The sequence below is a fragment of the Erythranthe guttata genome, chromosome 7 (genome assembly GCF_056151865.1).
Source record: "Erythranthe guttata isolate IM_541 chromosome 7, IM_541, whole genome shotgun sequence".
Taxonomy (NCBI): Eukaryota; Viridiplantae; Streptophyta; class Magnoliopsida; order Lamiales; family Phrymaceae; genus Erythranthe; species Erythranthe guttata.
Genome location: NC_142539.1, coordinates 4,028,219 through 4,051,698, shown reverse-complemented (window position 1 = coordinate 4,051,698; position 23,480 = coordinate 4,028,219). Strand labels below are relative to the sequence as shown.

The following is a 23,480-nucleotide window of genomic DNA, read 5'->3' as shown; positions in this document are numbered from 1 at the left end:
ATGTTTAAATATTTTTAGTATATGTTTTGAGTATTTACAAATAATATTTAGAAATATATTACACTAAATCTAAAAATCGATTTATTTTCGATTTATCTCTGATTAACACCGCCTCGCCGATTGATCGTATGGCGGTCCCTAACCGCCTCGGACCCGTGAACTGCTGTTTAGAACCTTGATTTTCAGTGGACTTTGGTCAAGTCGAGTTGAACACACACTAATCAAGCCCCGTGTACCTTGACTATTTTGTACACACTTCATCATTTTTCTTCTGATCGAATTCGAGCTCAAGCCGAATTTCATAATTTATCAAACATAAACATGTGTTCAATTTTGATTTCGTTAAATTAATAATTCGAGCTCAAATGGAGTTTTTAACGAATAATCGGATCAAGTAGCTTGGTCTAATTTTCAACAACTTCTAAAATATCGAAAATCAACCAACTTTTTTTTAGGATTTTCCCGCCATCCCAAGTATAGTTCATGTTTATTTCATTCTCATTGGGCCCCTTTTACCATTTCTCAATTGTAATTAAAAAAAAAAAAAAAAACAAAAAAAAAAAAAATCAACCGTTAAAATTATTTGTAAATATCTTCTCCCTAAAACCCACCATATCTGGTATCTCCACAGCTTCTTCAGAATCCCAAAACACACACACACACACACACACACACACACACACACACACACACACACACAGTGAATCGGAAAATGTTGTCGTCGATACTACCTGTGAGTTCAAATCTCACACTGCCTTTCCTCCAAAAGCCCCAATTTCTCGCAGTTTCGTACAGGCCCTTCTCCAAATCCCACATATGCTTCTCATTTTCGCCGTCAGACCAAAATCCGATCGGGGAGGAGGCGCGGTGGCTGAGGGAGGAGCAGCGGTGGTTGAGGGAGGAGCAGCGGTGGCTGAGGGAGGAGTCCCGATGGAACGCCGAGCGCCAAATTCTGCTGCAAGAGATAAGCAGCCTTAAGCTCAAAATCCAAGAGCTTCAGCGCCTCAATTCTCTTCAGGGTTTACCTGTTTCCGAAACTGTTGCAACTATTGCTAAATTGATGCAGGTAATATATAATTTGTCGACCTTTTTTTTTTTCTTCACGAGGTTTAATTTTACTTAAAATTACGGCTCGTTTGGGAACAATTGATTGGATTGATAACATTGATTAAACCGGATAAGATTACATTGTCCATGGTGACCTAATATGTGATTATCTTATGTTTGGATGTTATGATTATACAATCCTTGTACTCAGTCGCGGGTCCAGGAATTTGTTACATTGCGAGCTTCAATTTTTGGGGATTCGGGGCAGCGCCCTGATTTTTTTTAGGACTTTTTTAGGGGTGAGTTCGGGACGGGATTTCGGGAATTCGGGATTTTCAGGATTGGGATTTCGGGATTCGGGATAGAAATTTTAAATCACAATCCCGTCCCATATTATTAAATCATCGGTATACCGAAATATTTCGGGAATTCGGGATTGGGATCGGGAAATCCCATATTTTTGCCTACAAAGTAAGTATATTGCATTTTTTTTCCATTAGTATTATTTTATACACTAAACCAAACCAACTTGAATATATATATATATATATATATATATATATATATATATATATATATATATATATATATATATATATATATATATATATATATATATATATATATATATATATATATATATATATATATATATATATATATATATATATGTGTGTGTGTGTGTGTGTGTGTGTGTGTGTGTGTGTGTGTGTGTGTGTGTGTGTGTGTGTGTGTGTGTGTGTGTTTTTGTGTTTTTTTAATTAATTTTTTTTTTCTTTTATTCCTAATTCGGGATTAAAATATCCCGATCGGGATTGAACCAACTCCCGAATACCGATCCCGTATTTGTTCCTAATCCCGATCCCGAATTCCCGAAGTTTTAGTCCCAAATCGTAAAATTCCGTTCGGGACGGGACGGGATCCCGAATCCCGATCCCAAATGCCAGCCCTAGACTTTTTTGTGACAAAAAGAAAATAGGAAAAGAAAAAAAGGAAAGACCTTTTTTTGCATTAATTTTGATTTTGGTGGACTAATTAATAAAGTTTAGGGTTTTTTTTTTGCATTAATTTATATTTTAGCTGGGCTAATTAATAAAAATTGGGTGGGCTAAATAGATATACAAATATAATATAGGGGAAAAATTATAAATTGAGGGTGGACTTGCCCTTCCTTGTACCGGTATGGGTGAGGTTGGACGCAATATAAACAATATGCTTGATTAAAAATTTGGGCCCGTTTTTAATCACGGGCTTCAAACTTAAACTCCTAACATTTAATACACCTTAATTATACTGTCAATCAAGTCCAAGTGTTGGATTCGTATTCTTGGAGGGTTCAATTTCTTTTTATAAGGGTGAACGTATAAGAATATTCATAGTTAATGGGTGGTTGTAATTACCCAAACAGAAGACGTTTTATTTTTTCTTTCGTAATTTGACATTACCTCGGAGACCGTAATTTTACCCATTTAAAAAAGTTGTTATTATAGAATAATTTATTGAAAAATAACCCTTTTTACCAGTGGATCAAACGTTACCACCATCGCTGCTTTACCTCAATCATATATATATATATATATGTGTGTGTGTGTGTGTGTGTGTGTGTGTGTGTGTGTGTGTGTATGCATTGGGTTGTATTTTGTAGGTGATTAGGCTAGATTGCTACAAGTATTAAAATTGGATCATTGTAATATCCACATAGTATTTGGTGTGTGGTACGTTATTTTTTCTCGAAACTATAAACCCTTCGACTAGAATGTATTGATATGACTATCATCATGGTTTGATGATGATGAATATTTCAGTTTTGGTTTAGGTTCTGAAGGAGGGCGATTCTGCAAAGAGCGTAAATAGAATAGCTGATAGTGGGACGAGTGCTGTGCCTTTGCCACTAATGTTCGAGTCAGCTAAAATGGAAGAAGAAGAAGTTGTTGTAAAGGAAGTAATCAATATTCCAGATAAAAAGAAAACAGTAAAAAAAAGGGCAACTTTGAGAGTAGGATCGGAAGGACACGAAGTACGCGAATTGCAGGTATGCTCGATTTCAATTAGTATTTAGCTCTTCGATATGAAACTTATGCTTATGCTAGTTTATTTCGTCTTTGATAGGACGCTCTGCAGAAACTCGGATTTTACTCTGGTGAAGAGGATATAGAATTTTCTAGCTTCGCTAGCGGAACTGCTCGTGCCGTAAAAACCTGGCAAGTACGTTGTATATCAAGTAATATTTCAGATAATAATAATCTCTTTTATGCCCCGTTGCTATTGTTTTGCATGAGTAGAATCGAAGAATTGAAGATTAAGATATTGCCGCCACCTTTTTTTTTCTTTTTTTTTTTTTTTTAATGGCAGGCGTCAGTAGGAGTACCGGAAGATGGCACTATGACTGCCCAACTTTTGGAGATGTTATTCGGAAATTCTGGCACCGAAGAATACGAGTCAACTGATCCGGAGAAGGTATGTTCTATTTTCTTGATTTGGTAATGCTTTTCCTATTCTATGTAACAAAAACTATAGGCTCAATAAAGATAACTTATTCCTCACCAATAAAACAAATTTATAAAACCATCGTCCCCTTTTTAAATTGCGCCAAAATTAAAAAAGCTGTTTAATCAGGATATAATTGGTTCGGAAAAAAAAATAGTTGGAGGGAAAGCAAAATTGGATATAAATAACCGAGCCCAATCTCGATTCTTGTGAATTTGGATGTAAAACGAGGAAGTATAAGACATTAATCGTCAATATGTATCTTGTTTTCATTGTACGAAACAAGAATTGTTAGACATTTACTTGCCGGCTCATTCGGCCAAACAACGATTTATTACAAAAAAATGTCGTAATTGAATTAATAATTTAAATTGGCTTGATTTCGATTGCTGAAAAGATATTATCCCCTCAAGAGTGACCTTAGTTAGGACGTTTTTCGAACCATCAAGAATAATTCGTTGTTTTAAAAATCTTTACAATGCAGTGATGTAACTTTTATATTATCTAATTCGATATTTTTTTTTGGTTTTCTGGAAGAGTGCAAATGGAGCCCCATTTACGGCTTCTGTTAAAGAGGTATCAGAAGTTAAGCCGAGTGTTGTAGGAGAATACGTGTCTGATAACAGAGTATTTCTGCTCGGAGAAAATAGATGGGAAGATCCTTCGAGGCTTTCCGGAAGTAGCAAAAACACTACAAACAAGAGTACAAGTGGAAATGCTAAAAACAATTGCCTTTCTTGTCGTGGAGAAGGCCGTTTATTATGCATGGGTATAACTTCCATCTTTTTTTTTAATAGAAAAAATACGTGAATCCATGTTTTGGAATGTTAATCGAGTCGCAATATATAATTAACTGCATAATATTAAAAAAAAAAAATCAATTGGTGTTTTGATTTTTTTCTCCGAGTTTATCAATACCAAGTGCTTCTTTATCGGATTAAGATTTATTTTTTAATTTGAATAAGATTGCAATTATTTTCCAGCTTTAGCTGCTGATTATATTATTTGCATTTTCTTTACAGAATGCGATGGAACTGGGGAGCCGAACATTGAGGAACAGGTTAGATGAACTTTCGATAATCGCAGTTCGATTTTATTGCAGTTCCAAAGGAACGAAAAAATCCCGTATAAAATCATAAAAAAGGGTTCAGTGTTTAATTTGATTTCTTCAACAAGAAACAACATGATATTGCAATTCTTACACTTGTTTATTTTTTTTTTAATTTTTTTTTTAAATAATAAATAAAAAAATAATGTGGTAAATACTAATGATATGGAGTTATTATGTTGCAGTTTATGGAGTGGGTAGATGAAGGCGCAAAGTGTCCGTACTGTATCGGTCTTGGATTCGTAGCATGCGATCTCTGTGGGGTGAAAACATGAACCAACGCTAAAAACGTATATATACACATCTTTGATTTGTGAATATACGAATATTCAAATAGATTTTAATGTTATTACAAATGGTTAATTAACATATATTCTTGTCTGTGTAATGTGATCTTACAAACGATGAAAGCTCAACACTCGAAAGCTCCGAGAAACAATCTCCCTAACAATCAGTCTTAACCTAGAAGACAACCAAATCCCGTATTTTGCACTTGATGATGCTAACGCAGCTGGCTAAGCCAAGTCGATATCGACACCGCAATGTTTACAATGGCTGCAAGTGCAACTACACAGTTAAACCTCTATAATTTAATACAGTCGGGATTATGGAAATTTTATTAATTTAGTGAATTATTAAATTATTGAATTAATAATTTAACATGTTTTCACCAAGTCGGAACCGGGGGAAACTAATATTTAATCGAGGCTATTAATTTATCGAAGTTCCACTGTACTCTACTTTTTTAGTCTAGCTAATCAATAACAACTCGCCTTGCTGTATTACCGAGCAAATATTGTGGGACAGAAGGAGTACATAATAGCAGATTCACTCAACTCGTTTGGAGGAAACCATTTTAGAAAGAACTTCAAAATCTTTAAGCTCTTAATTCCATACATTAAACTTACTCTTTTCTTTAGAAGCAAATTTAGAATTGCTTTTCAAGAACTCTAAAAATCAAAAGTTACTTAAATGCGATGAAAAACAAGCGTACCACATTATATGTTTTCCGAAACCCTTAAATCCGAAAAAAGTTCCTCCGGAAGATTTTCCACTCTCTCTTCATCTTCATCCAAAGGTCGAAACTCAATCCCTTCGATAACATATCCGGTACTCCCGAGCAATTGCACGAGCACATCGCTAACTTCTCCCACGTTCCGATCTTCCTCCAAACCGGTATAGAATTTTCCGATTTCAATTTCCCTCCATCTATCCGGTCTCTCTTTGCTCCGGCCAAACTCCACAATCCTTGCTAGCTCTTTCGAATAACCGTACTCCCATACACCTTCGTCGATTCCGACGAACGAAAGCGCTTTTTGAGGAGCTCTTTCGTCCTTATAACTGTAACCGATCAAAAGATATACTACGTATATCGTCTCCGGTGAAAACAACCGTGCTCTTATTCGGCAACTGATATCCACCCCCCATGTATTTTGAAGCTCGACCACATATGGGAATCTGCAAAGACCAAGATACAAGAAAAAAAATTGGAAAAAAAGAAGCATCATCTTGAATAATGAAAAAAAATCGGGAAATTTACAGTTTTTATCCCTCACGTTTGCAACGATTTGACATTCGGTCCCCCATATTAAAAAAAAGACACATTTGGTTCCTCATGTTTCAATAAATTGACATTTTTGGTCATTTCCATCAATTTACCGTCGATCTGTCAGTTATGTAGTGACGGGAAAACATTTGATTCCGTTAGTTTTAACGAAAAATTGACGGAAAAGACTAAAAGTATTGAATTTTTGAAACACGAGGAACCAAATGTGTTTTTCGGGAACATGGGGACCAAATGTGGAATTTGCGCAAACTTGAGGGATGAAAACTGTATTTTTCCCGAAAAAAATCGAATAAGGGATAACTAAGATTTAAGCACATATTAAAGACCTGGAGTTAGGGTAACGAATAAACTGGTAGCCAGGTTGAGGTGAAATTCCAGGTCTTGAGTAGGCTCCAAACAAGAAACAATTCCTTCCATATTTGTCGAGGAAAAATCTCTGTTCCGAAAATTGCAATTTATTACGGGTTTTGCACGAACATAAAAATAAGGTAAATGGCGCGATAATTATTAACGGAAAACGAGGATTTCATGCAAGGTAAAATGAAACAGATGGAGGTTTTACGCAATAAAATTAACATAGTGGGTTTGTAATATATATAGTCGAAAATATATATATATATCTATACTATCTATAAAAGGAGGAATAATGGGTGAGTTTCTTCCCTTTTATGTGAGGACAAAAAAACCCTTCTCATTAGGCAACTGGTAAGGGCATGCGGGGATAAATAGGTAATATCATATTATTTAATAATAATAGAAATTATCAAACATCAACACCAATATGTAACTTATACGGTTCTAAAGCATTCAAGGATAATTATTGGGTAGTATAATTAATACTCATTCATTAATAATAAAATAATAATAATAATAATAATAATAATAATAATAATAATAATAATAATAATAATAATAATAATAATAATAATAATAATAATAATAATGTAACAATAATAAAATAATAATACTCCTCACTGCCAGGAGAATTGACTTACCTCCAGACTTTTAGTCCTTTCTCCCTTGACTTAAATAATCTGGTAATAATAATTAAAAAAATAGTGATAATAATTTCTAAACAATAATGTTTATGTGTAACCGATAAAATTCTTCTTTATTCATTTCAAAGCAACGTTTCAATACCATCTTTTATCGAATATATTATGCACCAGTATAAACCTTTTGTATTCTGGCCAGGGCAAAAAAAGAAGGCTCTCCATTCTTTTGTACGGGCTACAGACACTTAGTTGTACGTTAACATTCGTGTTTCTACAATCAGATTGTATAGTATTGAAAAAAAAAATTATGTTCAATTACTACATAAAGACGTTCGCTGCATCAATGCTACATAAATGGATTCGATAAGAAAAAAATTTATCTACTATATATACATTCTTCAGTAAAGTGTGCTCACCAAAAATCCAGTTATGTAGTGTGCTATTTTTTTCCCTTTTGCATGTACAATTTAAGTATTAGGTAACAGTACTAAACATGACTCTGTATCATTCTTATGTTTTTTAGGTCAATGCAATTCATTATTTTGTTTCCAGCTTTTTTTAGATATGCTGAAAATGGAATTTAAGAATCTAAAAAGACGAAAATATAAAAACCTTACAGCTAAAGTAGGAATCTTTGCAGAGCTGCTAAGGTGATTTAGGTGCGTGATCGTGATTCGTGATCGTGATCTTTATGTCATCCTATACTTCATTATTATAACAGAGAAGTTTTAATGGCATTGCTTTACTGATTTCCTATAAAAAAAATCATGTATCCCCACCTTTAAAACATTGAATTTTTTCAGTCATCGACCTCTCGAGAAACTCAAGCACAAGGCATATCCTGAACAAATCCATATTTTGAGACGTTATTCCGTATCAACTTATTTACGTCACATATTTTAGCACACAAGCCTTAGAGAAACACTGGTGTCAATACTGTTTTGTAAGTATTTTATTAATGATATACAAGCTCTTTGCTAGAATAGTTAATTGTTGTCATTTCCATAGTTGGCATTGTCCAGAGATCCATCGAATCATTAGCTACTGTAGCAAATTTATGTGTTTTTTTTATCTAGCTAGATACATGTATGAAAGCAATTAACTTATGTGCATTGAGGTCCATGTTAACATTATACACTATCTTAAAAATCTTAGAATTATTTGTACTTTTAAATTTAAATTTATGTATACATTGATTTTTGTATATTTTGAATTATTAAAGTATGTACTTAGTTAAAAAGGAAGGAAATATAAGTTATATTATGCAATAACTGTAGAGAGGGACAATTAATTATCAAATAAATCTATGTTACAAAGTAATAAATTGTTGATATAAAAGAATATTTAGTGGTATATGTATCACTATAACTTTGTTCAAACAATATATACCTGAAATTAATTATTAATCCATAATGATTAAAACTTTAAAGACAATGTTGAGCCCTAATAAAATATATTTTTCATGAAAAAAAGTAAGTTAAATATATTTTTATTTTAACAATAAACCAACATTAAATGGTTTGATGGAAAATATTATTTTCCTTAGTAGTTCAATGTACATATGTTCGTTGGATCATTCATGTAGATAGAAATATATTATTTGCATAAATTAAATTATGGATTTGAAAGTTAATGTTTTCTTCATAAAATTTGCTAAAAATCCCTCAAATATTTTGTATAGCTAACAATCTGCCTGAGTATTTTAAATTTTCTTAAAGTCCTTCGCGGCAGATTAGTCGGACAACTTAGACTGACAATAGACATCTTAGACTAAAAATAGATAGTTGGAGAGTTAGACTGAAAATAGATAGGTTAGGATGAAAAATGGACAATTTAGTTAGAAAATTTGTACTGAAATAGACACCTTAAATGAAAATAAGATTTTTCCAATGATGTTGTGGCGGAATATAGGTGGTCAGCTGTCAGGGGCCAGTAAGGAGAGGCAAAAAAATGGAAGAAAGGCAATTTTTTAAGTGGATGTGGTTTTGAGGATATATGAGATGGAGGATGATAATGTATTTACAGTCTAAGATAACTATTTTCTGTCTAATCTCTAACTAAGGTACCTGATGGACTTTAGCAACATTCGGAAATATAATTGTCTTGATTTGAAAAGGTATTATTGCGCTGAGGAGTTTAGAAAATTGCTCATTTCTTAATATCTTTGATATGTACTATGTTAAATACATTTATAATATATGTGTTACAAGCATTTTAGAAAATTTTGAATTGAACGATAGCATGTTCTAAAATATTTGCTCGGACTGTGGTATGAGATTCGAAATGGAAAATTTGATTCATTTCATTTTCCAGATAGTTTATGGACATAGCATGAAATCTAAAATTTGAAAAATTTAAACTAAAATCTCGTGTTAAATTTACACTATTTACCTAAGATGTTTAAAATTGTAATATTATATTAGGATAATTATACAAAATTCAATATAAAAAATAAAGAATTAACTAGACACGTGCAACGCACGTGCACCTGCCTAGTATATATATATATATATATATATATATATATATATATATATATATATATATATATATATATGTATGTATGTATGTATGTATCGAAAAAAAGTCTCACCACCGAAAAATTTGAAGTCCATACTAGTTCATCTTTATCGGTTGGGAGCATCGACTTCCATTTACTGTGGTCGAGACCTAAACCCAAGAAGTTCATCGCTAGTAAACTTCTCTTTTGCGGATTATTATCGTCGATTATTGCGGAAGTCGTGTTGTAACCGAGATCGAAACTAGATAATGGAGATTCTTTGGATTTTAAGCACATCATTTGCTTGTCTAGCTCTCGAAATCGAACGGCTCTCAACAGTCTCTGCCAGTTTTCGTAGTTTGTAGTAGACATGTTTCTTTATTCGACCTTTGCCGTGAACAAGTACCAGTTAATAAAAAGAAAAATTGCCTGATATTATATATATTTGAATAATTGAATGCTACAAAAGTCATCATGTTATTTTTTTTAGGACAAATTACGGCCACCCCTAAGGTATGGCCAAATTACGAAAAAATCCCTCTTATTTGGGTAATTACAACCACCCTCTCATTTTAAATATTTTTACATAAAATGTATGTAATTCGGTTATTAACCGAACCAAATCGTATATTCAATTCGGTAAACAATATGAAATGTTGGCGTACCCAAATTTCGGTTCAGTTTTTTACCGATTTAACATCACTAAATTTACCTCTGAAGGGGTTTTTTCGTAAGATAATATACATAGTCGATGGATGACTATAATTACCCAAACAGGAGGGGATTTTTCGTAATTTGAGTTTTGACAATAACTCTGGGGTGTTCGTAATATGCCCTATTTTTTTTTATTTTTTTTTATTTGCATTAACCACCTTTTATATAATCAACTTTTAGGGTGCGTTTGGATGGAGGGATTTGGAGGAGGAATTTCAAATCCATAATAACAAATCACTTGGACTTGTTTGGATTGAGGGATTTGGAGATGGATTTCAAATCCCCACCCCTCTTTTTCAGTTGTTTTTGGTGGATTTCAAATGACTCCAAAATCTGAAATCAAATCTCTCCCCAAATCCCTCAATTAAAACAAGTCGAAGGGATTTGTTATTATGGATTTGAAATCACTTCCCCAAATCCTTCTATCCATCGTTGGGAATATGTTCTGTTCTGAAACTAATTCACAGTCCTTAGTCTTAATGGGGGGATTTTTCAGTATAGTTTTTTTTTTTTTTTTTTGTTTTGTTTAAACCCTACTCAAAAAAGAAAAAAGAAAAAAAAGAAAAAAAGAATCCATGAAAAACATATTTCAAATAAAACAGGAGAATTTAATGAAACTGGAATAATCAATCATATATGATATGACGCAAGTATATATTGAGTCATCAAATAAATAATAAAGAAGGGTTTGATCCGAAGCGTACCTTGTTGATATGTAGTTTGTCAATCCACAATTGATCTGAGGGTTTGCACGTTAATTCTTTTAGGTTTTCTTTTTTTCCTTTTTTTTTTTTGGCTGATTAGATTTAAAAGAGTATTTTAATTGAGGTAACACACAAAATAATAGATTATTTATGTTTGACTCCCCTCAAATCAAGCTTAATTAGATATGGGGATAAGTTTAAATAAAACATTTTAATTAAATCCTTAAGTTTAAATAAAATTTGACATTCATCCTTTGATTTTTATTTAACCTACAAATACCCTAATTAATATAATTAATAAAACATTTATTTCTTATTTCTCTATTTTTCCTCTCCTTTTCTTTCTTTTTCTTTTTCTTTTTTACCTATCTAAGTGTCACGTGGCGGCAGAGGGTACGGTGGGTTGGTTATGGGGGCGGCTATTGTGAATGGCAGGCCTGGCGGCGACTACATATGAATATAAATAATGGGTAATTTCATCAATTATATCACTTTGTCCTATGTACTCGTTCAATTGCGTCAATATAGCGGGTTTTAGTCAAATTTACAACAGTCACACTTAACACGGTTAGCTCTACGGGTGCAATGACATAAATATCCATACCATCTTCTACACTCCCTCAATACCCCATTCACAAACATTTTCTCTTTCACTTCCAAATTAGAAGAGGATTGCCTCCAACTTCGAAAACCTTAGTTTTGCGTGCCTCTCGTCGTAATTTCTCCCCCAAATCAAGCTGATTAAGAACAAACAATAGATTGAAATGAAAAATCATCAATTTTTTTTAATGAAAGTTCTTAATATTCCTTCTCTTTTCTCGAGTCTTCTTGTTTACAAAATAAGATAACGATGACGAAGCCGAAAAAAAAAAAAAAGAAAAAAGAAAATTCCTATACAATGAAAAAAGGCCAAACGAGCTGATCGATGCGACATGCCTGCAAAACCGGATATACCTAAGAAGATGTGTTTATCGGGAATTCCTTCAACCCGTTTCTCTCAAAGGTCGAAACTCAATACCTTCGACAACGACACCACTCGTGCCGCTATCACTTAAATTCAAAACTTGCACGACTACTTCTTCATCGTCTCCTACAAGTACATAGAATTTTCCAAGTGCTACTTCCATTCACTCATCTCCTCTACTATTATCACATCCCGCTTGATCAAAGTCAACCATGCGACCATCGCCAACCAAACGAGCTTGCAACATTAAATCATAATCAATACCTCCGCCACGAAAACTTCTGATGATCGAATTTGCCGACAGTTTTCCTTCGTCCTTCACAATGAATCCAAACACAAGATATGCGGTATAAATAGTTTTCGGGGACAACATTCTTGTTTTTATCCTCCCTTGGATGTCGATTGTTTTTGAAGCTTTTAGCTCAACCACCTCCGAGAATCTGCATTAATCGATCAATTGGTTAGAGTTATTATACTAAAAGGTTAATGATAGACCAATGCTATTAGATTAGTAATAGACGAGTCTTTAATGATAGACCAATGCTATTAGATTAGTAATAGACGAGTCTTTCTGTTTGGTTTCTAAGATAAGATTAGCAAAAATAAGATTGAATAATGTTACAGAAACTCAATAAACATTTTATCCATCAATATTACAGTAGAACCTAGATAAATTAATACTCGATAAATTAATAACCTCGCTTAAATAATACTTTATTCTGGTCCCAACTCGGTAAAAACGTATTAAATTATTAGTTCGATAATTTAATATTTCGCTAAATTAATAGAAACTTGTTAGTCCCGAATGTATTAATTTAAAGAAGTTTACCGCTAAATTAATAGAAACTAGGTATAGTGAACGACCTGGATTTTGGATGAGATTTCGTTTCCATTACAAGGTCGTCTCCGTCGTCTCTCGACGACATTAGAATATTTGCAGCCCCTAGAAAGAAACAGTTTTTTCCGGTCCCTTCGTCAAGAAAAAAGCTCTGTTTCGAAAACAAATGGACAAGTTACCATTTTGCCCCTTTCGGATGTACATATGAAAAATATGCAAACCAAAGAGACGTTTTACGCAATAAAATGAACAAAGCGCGGGGGATTTGGCGCCATTAACATAAGAGAGAGTGTAGATCAATATGAAAAAAAAATAATAATAATAAATAATCAAGAAAATGTGTTCGTTATTACCAAACAAGCCGATCTCCATATAACTTCTCGTTTATCGGGTAGAAGCATCGTTTTCCACACGGTGTGATCAAGCGTTAAATCGGAATAGTCCATAGGTAACTGCTTTCTAATTTCTCGAGGCATTAAAGGTCGAAACTCGACACCTTCAACGATTAAGCCTCTCTTCCAATATCCACTCGTATCCAACAATTGAACTTGCACCTCTCCATTTTCTCCCGGACCCACATAGAAATCTCCGAGCTCGATTTCCATCCACCAATCCTCTTTTCTACCACTGCCTCTCTTGAACTGAACTATCCTCACTTGCTCTTCGGGATAAGTCAAACCCGTTTCATCGCAAAAGTTTCTGATTATAGAAACCGCTGAGTGAAGTTTTGCATGATTTTTAGTCAATCCAAACACGAGATATGCTGCGTATAAAGTATGTGGGGATAGCATCCGAGTTTTTATCACGCATTCGATATATAGGTGCCTCGAATCTCGAAGCTCAGCCACCTCTGAGTATCTGCATAAGAGAATATCGATATTGTTTATAAAGTAGAACCTCGATAAATTAATAACCTCAATTGAATAATAGTTTCTCTCGATCCCGACTCGGTGAAAACGTGTTAAATTATTAACTCGATAATTTAATAATTTCCTAAATTAATAGAATTTCTCTGATCCCGACTGTATTAATTTATAGAGATTTATATATATATATATATATATATATATATATATATATATATATATATATATATATATATATATATATATATATATATATATAAGCGTGTGTGTATAGTCAGAGGCGGAGCTACGTGGAGTTGTGGGTGGGCTGAAGCCCACCCTGATTTTTTATTTTTTTTCAATATTTTAATGCTAATTATGTTTAATTAGCCATTTTATACATTATTTTAATCATAATCCAATTTAATTAGCCCACCCAAGAAATTTGTAATGTACTTTAAAGAGCTCCAATAATTATATTTTGGACAATATACAATTTAATTTATATAATTTAATTAAAATATACAAATTTCTATTTATTTTGATCTTTATTTTTGAAAAAAACTCTTAAAAAAATTCGGGGCTCTACCTCCGAACCTCCGTAAAATTTTAGCCCACCCTGTCCACAAATCCTGGCTCCGCCACTGTGTATAGTGAGTATCAGCACACCTGGATTTGGGGTTGTATATATATTCCCAGCAATTCTCTGAGCCATATTTATCCCCTGATGACATTGTAAGGTTTTTGGAGCCTACTAAGAAACAGTTCTTTTCTCCCCACTTGTCAAGAAAAAAGCTCTGTTTAAAACATTGTATTATTATTTTAGACAATACTTCTAAAAATATTTTGAAACAATTTATCGAGTTTTACATTATTAAATTAGGGTGAAGATTGAAATGGAGGTTTCTTATCCCGCTTATTCGGATCGAATTTTTATTTTATTTTGAACAATGTTTTCATTTGAATTCCGAAAATATTGATTTTGAAAGCAATATTTCATTTTTTTTAAAACAATGTTTCAATTGTTTAAAGAATATTTCTCAAAATATTTTCAATGTTTAAACTATATTTTGATTTGTTAAACAATATTTCCGAAAGAGTTGATTTTTTTGGAATTTACGTGATTTCGATTTTATATTACATTTTAATTAAAAATAATAATTAAAAAAAATATGTTTTAACAAGACGCAATGCGTGTTGTTGAAAGTCCATTTTTCATGTAGTGTTGTAAATTGAAGGCATGTGAGACGCACATGCCATTTTCCATCCAACTTAACTGCAAAAGTTAACGGCGGACCAATTCTGTCAAAAAATGGCATGATTAAGGACTACTATTGTAACTTCAAAATATTTAGGGACAGTTTTGAAAAAGTGGGTAAAGTATGAGGACGAAAATTGTAATTTTCCCACTATTGGGCTTTGTTGGCCCACTTCGTCTTGGGGTCGCTTGATGGGTTAATTGTAACCTCTTGGTTCCAATGTAAAATGGGCAGCCCGTAACAATAATCTTAATGATATTTTTTAAGTAATAAAGAATTATATATGGAGTGTGAACAAGGCACTCCAAATTTCCCCATCCATCATCCCCTGTCAAATCTTATAGAAAAGCCTACCTCTTAACGCATTTTTTTCAACCAAAAGAAGGCTCTTTTAACATCATTACCAAAAAAAAAAAAAAAAAAATTGCGCTAAATCATCTCATGAGAATGGCAATCACCACTTGATAATTAACTTGAGAAATGCAAACAAGTAAAAACAATATGTTTATATATAGTATTTAAGAGCTCTTCTTTGAGAGCTACATCATCTCCATTTATGATGCTAGAATTAAATCAACCATCATAATTCTTATTCCTATTGTTATTTTTTACATTTTTTACAACTGTGAATCTCCTCCTTATTAGAGACATGTGAACGGGCCCGTCTAAACTCCCGAATCTAGTATATATATATATATATATATATATATATATATATATATATATATATATATATATATATATATATATATATATATATACTTAGAAAATCAATTTCAGACCCTAGTCAACACACAGCTGTCTCTCTATTTCTATATCTCTTCTCCCTCCCTCTCATTGTCTTCCGTTCTCAATTCCAAATTCCCCACCCCCCAAGGTTTTTGGCCGATAACAGTGCTTCTCGAAGTTGTAAATTTCTTTATGTGTTGTTGAAATTTGATGATGTAACCCCTGTTGGATTCATCTCTTTGATCTCTATATTTTATTAGTGATTTCGTGCGATTTAGAGCTAATCTGGATATGTTTCTGCAATCATTTTATCATGCATGCGTATTTCGACGACGATGGTTCTTTTCGCATGGATATTTTTTTATTTTTTTTTCGGTAGTCGGAATTTGACGGATTACCTGCTATTGGATTCCACTTGTCGAGATATATATATATTTTGGTTCTAATTTTGTTCGGTTTTAAATTTCAGAATTTTTTACGTGACATTCTTACCTTGCACGCGTTTAACCTTGGGTGATTGGCAACGGCTAGGCCTTTGGTAGGACGAGCTTGGGATGAGGGGTTCTCGACGATTTGGACTCTTCTTGGCGCGTGTTTTCTTGTGCGGCTGTTTTAGGCCTCTCTCGCAGCTATGGCTAATCAGAAGAAGATAAATTTCCCCAATGGTTCGCAGATGAATATATGACTTGAAGATAATAGGATTTTTTTCTTGTCATATACAGTCAAATTCACTGCAATAAACTCTCTCTTAATTTTCATTGATTTTTAGTGTTTTGAAGCTTTGTCAATTTTTTTTAACTTGCACCAATATTTAATTGAAATGGCACAAAATTATACTCATCAATATGTTACTAGTCTTGTCTCCCCAAATAATCTAATTAAACAATTTATTTTTTCTTGTTTTGCAATTACAGCTTGATGGAAGCCATTGCTCTTCTCTTTAAAGGTGTCCAAAATCTAGTTGAAGTTGTAGACGAGTTTGACATCTGAATTTCAAGCTATAGTCGACTACAGACTACATATGACTGTACTTCTGTAGTCATGTGGAATCATATATAGAAACATATAGTGATATATGTTCGTGTATAAGTTATGTGGTTTTTTTAATGTATATTTATTCTGATGACTGTTCTGGTTGAAGAACATATGCATGTGATTGTATTTTTCGATCTATCTATTTGTTGGTTACAAGTTGATTTATGTTATAAAGATTCAAATTGTGAATTTTGTTTTATGGTGTGGATGAAGTTTTTTTGTACATAATCGGCGATATTCGTGCATGTACATAATCGTTTGACAATAACCTTGGGTTAAAAAGAAGGAACATGACTACAAATGGGATAGTCGATTATAGTCATTTATATCAATTTCAGTACAATAAATATATCAAAAAATTCTTTACAAAAAAAATTAAAAAAAAAAAGTAAAAAAAAAATAGAAAAGAAAAACATTAAAAGTATAGAAAAAACAAAATAAACAAATATGTATTTATATAAAAGGAAAATCAGTGAAAATAATAAATGCAGGTCCAAAAATAATTAGGAACACCTAAGGATTGAAAAAAACTCCCAAAGTTTCCAAGGTGGTTCAAGAAGTTATAACTAAACAAGACTAACATAATGTATTAATAAATCCAAATGTTTGAAAAAATTCCTTTCTCCCTCTTGTTTCTCTTTTTCTTCAAAGGTCGAAACTCGATACCTTCGACGAAATATCCGGTGGTTTCGAGCAATTGCACAAGCACATCTCCATTACTATTTACTTCACCAACATAGAATTCTCCAAGATGTATTTCCATCCAACCATCTGATCTATTGTCGCCGTTTTCAAAGTTCACTATCCTTCCTCGTTCTTTCGAGTAACCGTAATCCGATTTACGGTCAACAATTCGGACAATGGAGATCGCTTTACGAGGTTTTTGATTCTTGTCCTTTGTGAAATCGAACACAAGATATGCTGCGTAGAAAGTGACCGGTGAAAACACTTGTGCTTTAATCCTGCAATGGATTTCAACTCCTCTAGAATCCGTAAGCTCAACCACCTCGGAGAATCTGTTACGTTGAAGAGAAAATTAAGTTTAAGAAAATTTAATCATCACTCAAAATCGAAATACGGGGATGAATGTATGTATACCTGGAGTTAGGGTGACGACTTATAAACTCAACGGCATCTCTCGATGACGTTCCAGAAGTCGAAGCTCCGAGTAAGAAGCAGTTCTTTCGAGTTTTTTTGTCCACAGAAAAGATCTGTTTCGAAATTTCATAAAATTATTAATAATTGTATTTGGCCTCCGTCAAGTATTAACTGAATCAAATGAAACGAATTTGATACTCGATTCAAGATCGATCATTAAGGTTGCATTTAGATGGATGAGTTTATTGCATTTAGTATACGTACCCCCTGTGTTATATCGAATTGCTAAAAAAAAAAAAAACCATGTTATGTTATCCCCCCCCCCCCACACACACACACATATAATTTCTTCCATTCAAATAAATCCGAAAAGTTCGCCTAAACTCGGTGCAAAATATGACTAATCGATCGAGTTCAACTTCTTCACAACTTGAACAAAATTAAGAAAGTATATATGCATAAAAACTCAAGTTACTCAAACTGATCTGTTCGTGTTCTCCTGCACTTGAGGGGGCTTATCGGAGATATTAATATTAAATGATACATTTCACTAATAGCTTAAACTTTTGATTGAGATGGTCATTCAAAAAAAAGTTCAAAATAAAATAATGATAAAAACTGAAACAAATTTGACGACTCACGAGTGAATAAGCTGAACTCCACAGTAGCTCCTTTTTACCGGGTGGGAGCATCGTCTTCCATTGGCTGTGGTCAAGCCCTAAATCCGTGTAGTTCATCACTAGTCGACTTCTTTCTTGCGATTGATCATGATCGAGTATTTGAAAATTTGCGGGACCAAAACTACGATCGAAACTAGACGATGCACTGTTGGAGCTGGAATCTGTTGAGGAATTAAGCAAGGCTATTCGCCTGTCGTTTTCCCTGCGCAAAACGGCTCTCACTAGCCTCTCCCAGTTGTCGTAGTTCTTCGACATTCCTCCGTTTCGCTAGATATTTTTCGAGTAAACAATACTAAATTTTTTTCTTCTTATTTAGTCTTCCACCTACTACGGCAGCATGCTATGAAAAAAGTAAGGTCCTCGTCAACCGAATTAAACAATGCAAATTGGTCTGCGTCAACCTCGACTTTAAATGCAACGCGGTTTGCTTATTATATGATGATTATTAATTTCATGATTAGGCTTACATATCACTGGTACATCAGTTCGTCAATTTTGGTTAAAATTAATAATGATCGATTAATTAATAATGTCGTTAAAATAGTAATTTTGGTTACAATGTGGGACGACACGGAAAATTAAATAAATGGCAAATGACAAATAGGCCTATGACAAGTGCACTTAATTAAAAGAGGGACATCCAACTTTTTTGTCTTTCAAATAAATCCACCGCATTCAAACTTATTTGCAAATAAAGAAAATTATTTTATATATACCAAAATTACCCCAAATTCATTGAAACCCAATTCAATTCCAATTTCATGATTTACACCCCAATTTAGCCTAATTTCATCAATTAACCAATTTTAACCTTAATTTCAATTTTAACCCCAATTTTGACCCGCCACCACCGGAGACCCGCGCCGGAGACCGCGGGTCTCCGGCATTGATTTTTTTTTTCCGGTAGGTCAACTGCCGTTGACCGCCAGATCTCCGGCGTTGATTTTTTTTTTTTTTTTTTTTTTTTTTTTTATAATTTTGTTTTTTCTTAAAAAATATTTTAATTAATAGCACTGTCTTGGCTGCTAAATTACTATCTCCAGCAGTTATTTAACTGTCGAAGACAGTAATTTAACTGTTAATTGACTTTTTTTTTTCTTCAAAAATATTTTAATTAATATTACTGTCTTGGCTGCTAAATTACTGTCTCCAGCAGTTATTTAATTATCGGAGACAATAATTTAACTGTTAATTGAATTTTTTTTTCTTTAAAAATATTTTAATCAATATTACTGTCTTGGCTGTAAATTATTGTCTCCAGCAGTTATTTAACTGTCAGAGACAGTAATTTAACTGTTAAATTTTTTTATAAATATTTTAATTAATATTAATGTATTCGTTGCTAAATTACTGTCTCGAGCAGTTAGTTAACTGTTAGAAACAGTAATTTAAGTGTTAATTAACTTTTTTATTCTTAAAAAAATATTTTTAATTAATATTACTGTATTCGTTGCTAAATTACTGTCTCCAGCAGTTATTTAACTGTCGGAGACAGTAATTTAACTGTTAATTGACTTTTATTTTTAATTTTTAATTTTTTTTCTAAAAAAAATATTTTAATTAATATTACTGCTTTGGCTGCTAAATTACTGTCTCCAACAATAATTTAACTGTCTTAGACAATAATATTAATAATATTACTGTTCGGGAAAATAATATTCATAATATTACTGTCCCAAACAGTAATATTACTGTCTGAGACAGTAATTTAGTAGCCAAGACAGTAATATTAATTAAAATATTTTTTTCTAAGAAAAACAAAAATTTGAAAAGAAAAAAAGTCAACGCTGGAGACCGGCGCTCAAAAAAAATTTTAGGAAAAAAAAAGTTTTCAAAAACAAAAGTCAGCACCGAAGACCGGCGGTCAACACCGGAATCTGGTCGGAAAAAAAAATTCAGAAAAAAAAAATTCTGAAATTTTTTTTTTTGGGGGTTAATGTGTAATATTAAGGAAGTTAGAGCATAATGAATGGAATTGATAAGAATTATATTATGAAGGGTATTTTAGACTAAAGACCTGGGGATGAGTTTAATTGAGAGACTGTTTTTTTTGTGAACCAATGTGCATTTAAGTCACATGTGATGGGCCTTTTTGCCATTAGCCCTTAAATAAATTCCTATGCAACCGGTGAAATATAAATCAATAATTCTTTCTTAAAAAATATCTTGATTGTTATCGTTATAGGCAAATAACACTTAACCCCCTAAAAAATCTCATTTTTGCACTCTCCCCCCCTAAAACTAAAACAAAAAAGAGACAGCCCCCTTTCAAAATATACTATTTGTTGCACTTTGTCCAAATGTGTATTTCCTGTAAAATCCTAGTCGGATTTGATTAATTTGGATGGGTAATTTTGTCAATGTTGAAGCCGAGCGTTAACGTGTGTGCGAAGTCGGCGCACTTTTATAGGTTGCTGATAGCGGGGATGTCGGGTCGGGTCGGGTCTTGAGCTCAACCAATGGGGCTTTGAGGTTCTCTTTCGTTAGTCAAATAGATAACTAACGAAAGCTATTAGACGAATTCCTTCAGGAAATGCAGCCCCAACTTCAGAAAACCTTCAAGGATATGGAGCGCCGACTCCAAATTTGAAGAAAAAGAGAGCTCTAAAATGACGAAATTATCCTTCCATATACACCCTAATTAGGGGCAAAGTGCAACAAATTGTATATTTTTTAATTTTTTTTTTTTACTTTTAGGGGGATAAGTGCAAAAATAGATTTTTTGAGAGGGCGAAGTGTTATTTCTCCAAATCTCAAAGAAGAAAAGCAAATTGATCTTCAAATTTTGTTTTGGAGATATATTTAGAGATCGGTATAAATATACAGTCTCTATAAAGAAAAAAAAACCTAGTCCACAGTGAGGGCTCTATAAAAATGAGTTTCTATATTAAGTTATATTAGAGTCGTCAAATTCGATCCCAAGTTTAGGAAAATGATAGACTCTGGAAAAATTTCTAGATTCGAAGACCCTTTAGAACCCCCAATCGTCTTCCATTGTTTGCTTAAGTCTATAAATTATGGATTCTCGAAGAGTTTGAAGATTGCGTCGAGGATTCCCTAATAAGTTTTGATATTAACACAAATCAATAGAAAATTATTCGTTACATTGTCATTGTTACCGTATCAAAATGTTCACTCTCAAACCAATTATTACACAAGTTATCGCGCCCGTTACACAATATCGAACTTCAAACTACGCTTCCAAATAAAAGACAACCGCCCTTATTAGTAATATATCAAAACCAACCAGACAGACATACATGTATTACCAAATCTTGATTTTCGAAAAGATTCCTTTCCCTATCCAATCTTTCTCTTTCTCCAAAGGTCGAAACTCGATACCTTCGACAACGTAGAACCCACTACTCTCGAGCAATTGCACGTGCACATTTCCATTATTTACTTCACCGACATCGAATTCTCCAAGTAGTATTTCCATCCAACCGTCGGATCTATTGTTGCACGCTTCGAACTCCACTATCCTTTCCCTCTCTTTGGAGTTACCGTTATCCGACATGCCGTAAACAATTTCGACCACGGAGATTGCCTTTTGGGGTTTTTCGTAATTGTCGATGAAATCAAACACGAGATATGCTGCGTATAAAGTCGCGGGAGAAAATACTGTTGCTTTTATCATGCAATGGATTTCAACCCCCCCTGAATCTGAAAGCACAGCCACCTCTGGGAATCTGTAAGTAAAGACAGAGTTAAAAATTTAAATAATTTAATCTTTGAATAATGCTAAATTAAAAAAAAAAAAAAAAGTGGTTTTCCAATTTCCAAGATTAAATTAAGAAACTAAAGACCTGGATTTAAAGTTGCCATGTATAAACTCGAAGCCGTGCCCGGAACGCATTCCAGGTCTCGATGCTCCGAGCAAGAAGCAATTCTTTCCGGTCCTTTTGTCCAGAAAAAATCTCTGTTTCAAATAGACTAAATTATATAAATAAAAGTTAAAATCTAATAAAAAAAATAAAAAAAATATATATTCAATCCGGGCGGGTGTTGTACAGGATTTGAACTCTGGACCGCTACTCTAATTAGTAAAGGCTATGTATCAGCTCTCTGTCGATAAGGGCAGGTGCTCTTTTTGCCTGGCCTAAGTTACGCCGCCCCTATTTATATATATAAGATCCACTCGAGCTCGACTTGACTGATAATCAACTCGACTAAAGCTCGACTCGATTGACAACCAGACCAATTTCAAAACATAAGTTTTTAAAGCTCGATGAGAATCGAACAAATTTTAACAACCATGAGTTAGGGCAATTATTAGTTAGCACTAAATAAAATCGATTAATTATATAAAAAAAATGGTAAATAGCACTTAATCCCCATGTGGTTACAAATGACCCCATGTGCTCGTAATATCAGCACATCCCTTATGGCTTATGGGGTAACTTCCGTTAGTTTTTCCGTCAAACTTAACTGCCAGTATCAAACGTCAAAGTATTTTTTTTGCAGATGACCCCCTTGATGTTTGACACGTGCGGTTAAGTTTGACGGAAAAAACTAACGGAAGCTACCCCATAAACCATAAAGGGGTTATGTGCTGATATTACGAGCACAGGGGTTCATCTGCAAAAGCTTGTATCAACAGGGGGTTAATTGCTATTTACACGAAAACAAATGAAGAAAATGTTTCTTGACTGACCAACGAATAAGCTGAACTCCATACTAGTTCGTCTTTATCAGGTAGCAGCATCGACTTCCATTTACTGTGATCGAGCGTTAAGTCCGTGTAGTGCATAACTAATCGGCATCTTTCTAGTGATGATTGGTCTCGGTCGAATTGAGAATTCGTCGAGCGAAAACTAAGATCGAAACTAGACGATGACGTGGAGCTGAGATCCATTGTATTGAATGAACTATCAAGGCGATCTGAAGTTTATGTATAGAGATATTGAAGA

At 33.3% G+C, this 23,480-nt stretch overlaps 4 protein-coding genes across 5 annotated transcripts; 1 reads left to right on the top strand and 3 right to left on the bottom strand.

The window, feature by feature from the left end:
* The first annotated feature begins 585 nt into the window (after window positions 1-585).
* PTAC5 (plastid transcriptionally active 5) lies at window positions 586-5,013 on the top strand. The gene is made up of 7 exons (XM_012989136.2): window positions 586-1,066; window positions 2,864-3,079; window positions 3,157-3,252; window positions 3,400-3,504; window positions 4,072-4,303; window positions 4,557-4,594; window positions 4,828-5,013. The coding sequence occupies exons 1-7, from the start codon at window positions 713-715 to the stop codon at window positions 4,915-4,917; spliced, it is 1,131 nt and encodes a 376-aa protein (XP_012844590.2). The 5' UTR covers window positions 586-712; the 3' UTR covers window positions 4,918-5,013.
* Window positions 5,014-5,455: 442 nt separating this feature from the next.
* On the bottom strand, window positions 5,456-11,224 carry LOC105964638 (F-box protein PP2-B10-like). Its single transcript, XM_088820785.1, has 4 exons — window positions 11,123-11,224; window positions 9,798-10,091; window positions 6,536-6,645; window positions 5,456-6,100 (listed from the first exon to the last, which is right to left on the bottom strand). Exons 2-4 carry the CDS (start codon window positions 10,074-10,076, stop codon window positions 5,641-5,643), a joined length of 849 nt encoding a protein of 282 aa, XP_088676911.1. The 5' UTR covers window positions 10,077-10,091; window positions 11,123-11,224; the 3' UTR covers window positions 5,456-5,640.
* A 702-nt stretch (window positions 11,225-11,926) lies between these two features.
* LOC105964539 (uncharacterized) lies at window positions 11,927-23,480 on the bottom strand. 2 transcript variants are annotated; one of them, XR_016032150.1, is made up of 6 exons: window positions 23,225-23,480; window positions 14,439-14,566; window positions 13,278-13,782; window positions 12,951-13,075; window positions 12,068-12,526; window positions 11,927-12,013 (listed from the first exon to the last, which is right to left on the bottom strand). XR_016032150.1 is itself a non-coding variant. In XM_012989048.2 (5 exons), exons 1-5 carry the CDS (start codon window positions 23,423-23,425, stop codon window positions 12,250-12,252), a joined length of 1,236 nt encoding a protein of 411 aa, XP_012844502.2. In that variant the 5' UTR covers window positions 23,426-23,480; the 3' UTR covers window positions 11,927-12,249. The 2 variants fall into 2 exon arrangements, 1 of the variants encoding a protein (XP_012844502.2); XM_012989048.2 differs by having other exon boundaries at window positions 11,927-12,526.
* Window positions 17,231-18,922, bottom strand: LOC148769012 (F-box protein PP2-B7-like). Its single transcript, XM_088820392.1, has 3 exons — window positions 18,532-18,922; window positions 17,891-18,003; window positions 17,231-17,808 (listed from the first exon to the last, which is right to left on the bottom strand). Exons 1-3 carry the CDS (start codon window positions 18,823-18,825, stop codon window positions 17,382-17,384), a joined length of 834 nt encoding a protein of 277 aa, XP_088676518.1. The 5' UTR covers window positions 18,826-18,922; the 3' UTR covers window positions 17,231-17,381.